This window comes from Anarrhichthys ocellatus, unplaced genomic scaffold (assembly GCF_004355925.1).
Source record: "Anarrhichthys ocellatus isolate YVR2014 unplaced genomic scaffold, GSC_Weel_1.0 scaffold2693, whole genome shotgun sequence".
Lineage (NCBI taxonomy): Eukaryota > Metazoa > Chordata > Actinopteri > Perciformes > Anarhichadidae > Anarrhichthys > Anarrhichthys ocellatus.
Window position 1 is genome coordinate 1 of NW_022282667.1, and position 7,074 is coordinate 7,074.

At 41.9% G+C, this 7,074-nt stretch overlaps 1 protein-coding gene across 1 annotated transcript; it reads left to right on the forward strand.

Annotated features, from left to right (window-relative positions):
• Nucleotides 1-2,754: 2,754 nt before the first annotated feature.
• LOC116378501 (protein-glutamine gamma-glutamyltransferase K-like) lies at nt 2,755-7,025 on the forward strand. The gene is made up of 3 exons (XM_031840391.1): nt 2,755-2,824; nt 6,401-6,690; nt 6,801-7,025. The coding sequence occupies exons 2-3, from the start codon at nt 6,402-6,404 to the stop codon at nt 6,995-6,997; spliced, it is 486 nt and encodes a 161-aa protein (XP_031696251.1). The 5' UTR covers nt 2,755-2,824; nt 6,401; the 3' UTR covers nt 6,998-7,025.
• Nucleotides 7,026-7,074: the final 49 nt, after the last annotated feature.

Genomic DNA, 7,074 nt, shown 5'->3' on the forward strand with positions numbered 1-7,074 from the left:
AGAACATGCCATTCTGGATCTGTGTTAATGATCCTGAAGCATCGCTGTCATAGAGATCAGTTCATATTGTAACCGTACACTCGTTTACAAAGAAGTGACTGAAGGCTTGTGAATCAGCCCAAAACAAAGAGCCAGCCCCGCTAAAGAGCGCCAGCAGCTGACGGCAGGCGACGTAAAAGACGCACAAGGACGTTGTTTACAGAGATCTGAAAATTTGTCAAGTTTTGTTTTTTTAATAATTTCAGCGCTAACCTTCTCATGCAGATCAAGTCCTCTGGGTTTTTATATTCAGACGTTTGCACCGGTGCCCCCTCTCTCCTTCTAAATGGAACGCACACCACACACGGCTCCTTTGGTTGTTTTTGTCTCCCGTAGGTTAGACAGGTTAGATTCCAAAAATGCACAGAAATCTCAACGTTGGCCGACCTTCAGCCGCTGGCCTCCTGCCTCAAGCTGAAGCGTCTCGATCTTCGCGGCAACCCCGTCACTCAGGTGGCCAACGTGGAGTCGAAGCTGGCGGAGCTGCTGCCCTCGGTGTCAGACCTCCTGCTCTGATCGCCGCCGTCGTCGACGATTCGTCCCTCGAATCTGTTTGCGAAGGAAGCAAGTGGGTGTTTTTTCAGTTCGTTCCACTTGTTTTGGGAGACTGTCAATCACTCCGATCCCCCCCCAGAGGGTCTGACGGCCTGACGCCTTCGGGGCACCTGTCAGAAAAACCTCTTTGACTCCTTCAACAAAATGTCTAGATTTATGTGAGTGAGTGACGCTTGATTCTCAACGTTGCATTTCGTTCTACAGATGTCCTCAATACAACATGCATGCGTGAAACCCTGATAACTGGCTTATTGCTGCTATGAGCTTTAAAACGGTTGGATTTGAGAAATGAAGCTTCTGACTGACGTCCAGAGTATCGCATAGTTCACATGCATGTTTGTTTTTTTCTGTTTTATTTCCTGTTCTGTAAAGCATTTAATATATGACGCACTACTGTTGCACAGTAAGTCACAGATCCAGTAATAAAACCGCACACATTGTGTCACTGCCTTCCAAAACAGCCTCTTGTTTTTTGTGGTCATCTGATGTACAGGTTTTTACTGAATGCACCTTAATTCCTCACCCGTTCAGGTGTTTTAAAAGGTGTGTCAGTCGGCTGAATCAGCCTTCAGTTACTGTCAGTTACTGTCTTTGTTCATTTGTTTGAGTTGTTTTAGTAGACTTGTTTTCTTACTCTTGAGTCAAAGCATTTCTCAAGAAGCCTTGAGGCGAGACCTACATTGTAGGATTGTCTAACCAAATACAAGTTAAAAAAGAAATGTTCAAATCTCTTCATCTTGTGTTAAACACAGACATTATTTCAGGTTTCTATCCAAAAACACATTCAAACAACACACTGAGACGAGTGAACAGGAAGTGCAAAAATACTGACTCATTTCCAGGTTTTTAGGACTCATTCCTGCGGCGCTTTATTAGCACCAAACACAAACCACAGCTGAGGTTGATGGTGAATGTCATTCGTTTTGAAGATATTTAAATCACAAACCAAAGTATTGGAGAAAAGAAAAACACTAAAACTAGCTACAAAGGCCGGGTGAGAACAGCCAGTAGTTGTTGAAAGATTTCACTTAAAACCGCAAATGTTCTCATGTTGGTGCTGGAGGAAAAGTCAGAGGGTTCATCCTCTGGGCACAATGAACCAACCGACAGAAAGATGGGTCACTCGAGTCACTCTAGGGCGTCTAAAACATTTACTTTTCCAGTCCAATAATCTCTCTAAACTAATATTTCATAGGCGTGTACGGCGAGCTGTGAAGCCGATGTTGTTCCGCTCCTTCCTTTTGTTTATTTTTCTGTTTCCAATGGCATCACGGAAATATGTGTGTCATACTTGATACTTTGTTCAGAGTTCCTCCATCGCAGTGAAAACCGACCCGACCGGTCGGTGTGGATAACTCACGGCTTATCGAATGGAATTTACGATAAAGTAGAAAGATCTTTCTGTGAACAAGGAGTGGACCCTCCCACACGGTCAGCCATTGAATCAGTCATGGCTGATTCAGCTGCTTCAGTCTCCTGGTATTGTGAATGTTGCTGCACTGAGTCACTGAGATATTTGAATAAAGAGGACAGGAGTCAAACTGTTTGTTCATTTTACACCTGTGCTTTTCTCACTGTGACGAGTCAAAATGTCTGCTGGTGGATTTATTTCATCTTGATAGATAGTTGAGAGCTATTCTTTCTAACTGGGGTCTGATGAATCCTAAAGTTTAATAAATGAGTGAATGAGACTAATATTTAATCTGCTCAAAATAGTAAAAATAATGAAGGCAAGACACTACGGCCATAAACTGTCTTCATGTTTCATGGTTTCATGGTGATATCTATGAGTTCATGTGTTCACCTGTAGAGTCTCTTAATGTGAGTGATGAAGTGGTGAAGTCTCATGGTGATATCTATGAGTTCATGTGTTCACCTGTAGAGTCTCTAAATGTCTGTAATGTAACTAAACGTCTCTTTAAAGGACGTTTCCTCTAAATGAGTTTGTTCTCAGACTCTGATGATAAATCTCCACTTCAGCAGCTCTTACATTCACCAAACTTCACTCGTTCATTCCTCTCTGTGTGCTGCCGGCCCAAATGATTTCAGCTGTTTGCTTTTTGGCAAAATAAGAGCCCTGACTGCTGTCAGTGCAGCGGGAGGGCGTGTCCTCACCTCACAAGTATTTAAAGGAGGTCTGAACTCGTAGCACGTGAAACACAAAGACGAAGCTCCACAGAAGTTCTTCCTCCAGTCTGCACAGTCTCACTTCTTCTGCCGTTGGAACTGCGTGAGTTTGAACCAGCTGTTTTCACATGTGTCTGTGTCTGTATGCAGCCCGATAGCTCGGCTCTTTGGTTTGTGAGTTTACGTTGTTAAACTTACATCCTGAGCAGAGTGCTCTCAGATGCCCAAATGGTTGATTTATAGGAGAAAGAGAGAGTTTGTGTGTGTGTGTTATGTCAGGATTATGGAAACAATAGTTGTCATTTCATGCATGATTAACAAGACTGTTCTGATCTGTTCCCTGAATGGATTTACATTCTTCTCTCATGTCATGACATATATTATCACTTGTGACTCCGAGCAGCATCTGTAGCAAACCAGGAGGATAAGGTGATATTTGTCAGACGTGAAAGGGACTAAAACATTTGCATTACTTTGCTCAGGGTCAGATTAAAAAAAGTCAGCATTTATGTGTTAAATTTCCTGAGAAAGCTTTGATTCTGACGCCACCGGTGAAGCGCCCTTTGTTTCCCCCCGTTGTGTTTTCAAAATGAGAGGCCTCCGTGGTCTGGAGGCGACAGGTCATGAGAGATGCTCACTGCATCATCACCCTCCTCGAGGAAAATATCCAAACTTGGATCAATATCACATCGGAATGTTGTTTTTTTTTGTTTTTTTTTTACATCTGCTGCTGACGTCATGGGAGTGAATTCAGGCTCAACTTGACCAGATTTTCTAGATCTGTACCAGAGACTACGTTACGTCACACATTGGTTTGTGGACTGACGTTTGGAAGCCTCGAGTTCGGCAATTTGGACGTCGCCATCTTGCATTTTTGCAACCAAAGAACGGATGTGACGACGGCTTTCGTAGCGGGAGAGACCTGTCAATCACAGTAAGCCCCGCCCTAAAGCATCCCCTGCTTTATGGTCTGTTTGACTCTAAATGGACCATAATGTACTAAATGAACATCATGCTGTATTGAAGAAGACTTGAAACTAGAGATTGAGACCATAAACTCATGTTTACAATGTTTACTGAGGTAATAAATCAAGAGAGAAGTAGAGTCATTTTCTCATAGACTTCTATACAACCAGAGGAGTCCCCCCCTGGTGGACACTAGAGAGAATGCAGGTTTGCAACACTTCACCCTTGACTTCACTCTTCAGAACTGGATGTTTACACCTGTTCTGTACATGTAATCAGTCGAGTGGGATGATCCTGGCATGTAAACATGCAGACATGTGCCATCATGGCCCTGAGGGAGCCAGAGAAAAGTCTGCCCAGAGTAGTGAGGATGTCACATGGAGATCTCATAACACAGCAGGATCAGCTGTCAGACGTCTTCTCATCCACAACTTGTCGCTCTTGGCTCAGTGAGGGTTGCACCTCCTCATCTCACTGCGTTAGTTTACACGGCAGTGCAAACGTCTTACAATCTCTGTATTGTGCAGTGATTATTTTTTTTTATCTGTGTGGGTGTTTATCTTTTTTTAAAGGTCTGAGATATCCTGTGATCTCAATCATACGGAGCACACTTCCTCTTCTGCTTCTCTAATATTTTTGGCACGAAGGTGGATTTCATTTTCGCTTATAAACATTATTTTTGTGAGGGCCCACCCTGCCGCAAACTTTCACGACATACTGAGGCTTCCCACTTGTAATCATTGTGGGGACGTGCAGATGACAATGCATTAATGACAAGATACACAGTCATTGTTTCACCTGCTTTATTGAATGCAACTAGGAGCAAATGTAATGTATTTTATTAACTGAATATACCGTAGTCCTGTTTTTTTACTGTTCTTACTGTGAGACGAGCTGATCTAATAAATCGCAGCCAGAAAGACAATCCAATCAGAGTGAGGTGAGCAAAGGAGAGGCCAAATGAAATGTGGGGGGGTAATAGGATGGATTTGTAGCATCCACCCAGCTTAAGTTTTGCACATTACATGTGCATTTTCTGCTCAGGTTCTTCAATGCTCTGAGAAATGGGATTCTAATCTTTGGTGACAAAGCACGGCTTTTTGATCTTTACACAAAATGTGTTTCCTGGCACCGTTGAGAATCAGAGCCCGTGCTCACCTCCCCAGAAAACCTGCTGGATGCTTTTCACTGACTTAATAAATCAGATTGTAATTCAGCATCAGTGCTCCAGATGAGTCCCGATGGTTTTGCAGAGTGAGAGCAGCCTTCCTGCTTGATGCCATGAGGGACGATTCTCTGAACGTAGAAGATCAACCATTCAAGATAGTTTATGTGATTCATTCTCAATATCAGTGGATGAAATAAATATTTATGAGCTAATATTCATTATTCAGTTCCTCTCTGTTATAAGTTACATCGTCAAAATATCTGCACTGTAGAGTTGGATCTGTGGAGAGGGTTATGAATGTGACACTAAAGATGCCTTGGAGTCACGTGACTTCTAACGATTATCTGTAGTTGCCGCCGCAATGTTGACTTCAAAATGACATGTGTAATACTAATGCTCTTCATCACCAATGTCACTCATTTCTCAGATAGCAAAGAACAGAAAAGGTATGCAGAGAAAATATCAGCAATCAAAGTCCTACATGTGGACTTTGATTAGACGGCGATGGCAAAAAGAAAGTAGAGAAAAGAATCAGCATCACAGAACACACACAGTACACTTGTAGTTTCTCTTTTTGTCCGGGTCATTTGGTTTGATCAACTGCACATACAGAATATGCAATTTTTATATAATTCCCATTGAAAATGTTTTGAAATGTTTTAAGAGAAAAACAGTATTTGTGGAACTGCATCCTTTTTTTTTGTATAAGGAGAAATATTTTCATTTGTTTGATTTTTAAGTAATCCAAAAGTATTAAGAATGTTAAAAAAAATCTTTCAGAATTGTAAACAGTTTAATAGTTACACAAATGATGAAACAATTGAAGTTAGCTAAAAGCAATGAAATAGTTAGAAATCGGTAAAATAGTTAGCTGAACTAATGTTTAGTCGTTTTTTTTATCTAGTTAGCTAAAAATAGCTAAAGATAAACAGCTGAAAGTTATCAATAGTTTTAATAAAGCTACAAATAATGACTAAAAGAAATGGATAAATTGTTCCAATGTCAAGCTTCTCTCCTCGGGGTAGTACACAATGTGAACTTGACCAAACTGACAAACACTGATGGTTTCATTGTATTTAAACATTAACAACATCACTTTTACATAATAAATAGAGTTAAATATCATCCGGCGTGGAATTAATTCAAATGGACACATTGGATCATGATGGCTGGTGTCAATGAAGGCTCATCACACAAGGCTGGGAACCACTTTAATAAATCAATAACTTTGGAGCATTCACAAGTCAATCATTTCTTATAGGGTGGAGTTTCATTTAAACGTCATGTGCTTGTTTTGTGATATTAATTACCAAAAGATGGACTCAAATCAAAAAATGTCTTCTTGATTCAGCTCAGCTGTACAACGTACGAAAAGCAACGAATTAACGTCAAGATTAGCTCACTGATGTCGTTTTAATCACAGTCTTAAAGCGTGAAGACTTGTGTTAACTCCTATTTAAGAAGACGACCTTGTGAGCTGTTTTAAAAATGGTGTCCTTCCGGAAAATCAATGACGAAGCGTTTGAATTTCACCTTTTCTCTCAGGATGCCTGTAGAGACGCGATCAATCAGAGACAGATCTGCAGTGGGCCGGTTTCCATCCGTCACACTCGAATTAGAGGAAGACGAGGAGGCAGAAAATGAAGAGCCAAAGGAAGGCGATGCTGAGGAAGAAAACGCGTGTTGGCAGTGGCTTCGTAAGGTCTGCCCGTGCTGCTGTCCCAAACCTAATGACGACGACATTACCGACACTTTGGTCACAGGGATCGACAAGCTGGAAAAAGAGGACGGGATAAATGACGAGGAGGCGGTGACGGACGGGAGCGAGCTTGATGGTAACTGACATCTCGGAGAGCTCACGATTGTGTTATCAAACTAAGTAAATGCCAGCCATGAGATTGGCTTCACCTTCGTATGTATTTGGTTTTGTGTTTTTTTGCCTCAGAAGTCCTCCTGAAAGTCCAATCTGTAGACCTGATGAAGAGCAAATCGGGGGAGAATCGCACAGAGCACCACACAAACCTCTACCAAAGTGATGACTTCATTATCCGCAGAGGACAGGCTTTCCTGATGTGGATTACCTTGTCTCGCCCCTTCAGCCACGACACGGACAAACTTCACCTTGAGCTTAAAACAGGTTAGTCCTCCACGGAAACATCGTGGCGCTTGTTGATTGGGAATTTGAACAGTGAAGTTCACCGCTACAGGGCGTCCTCATA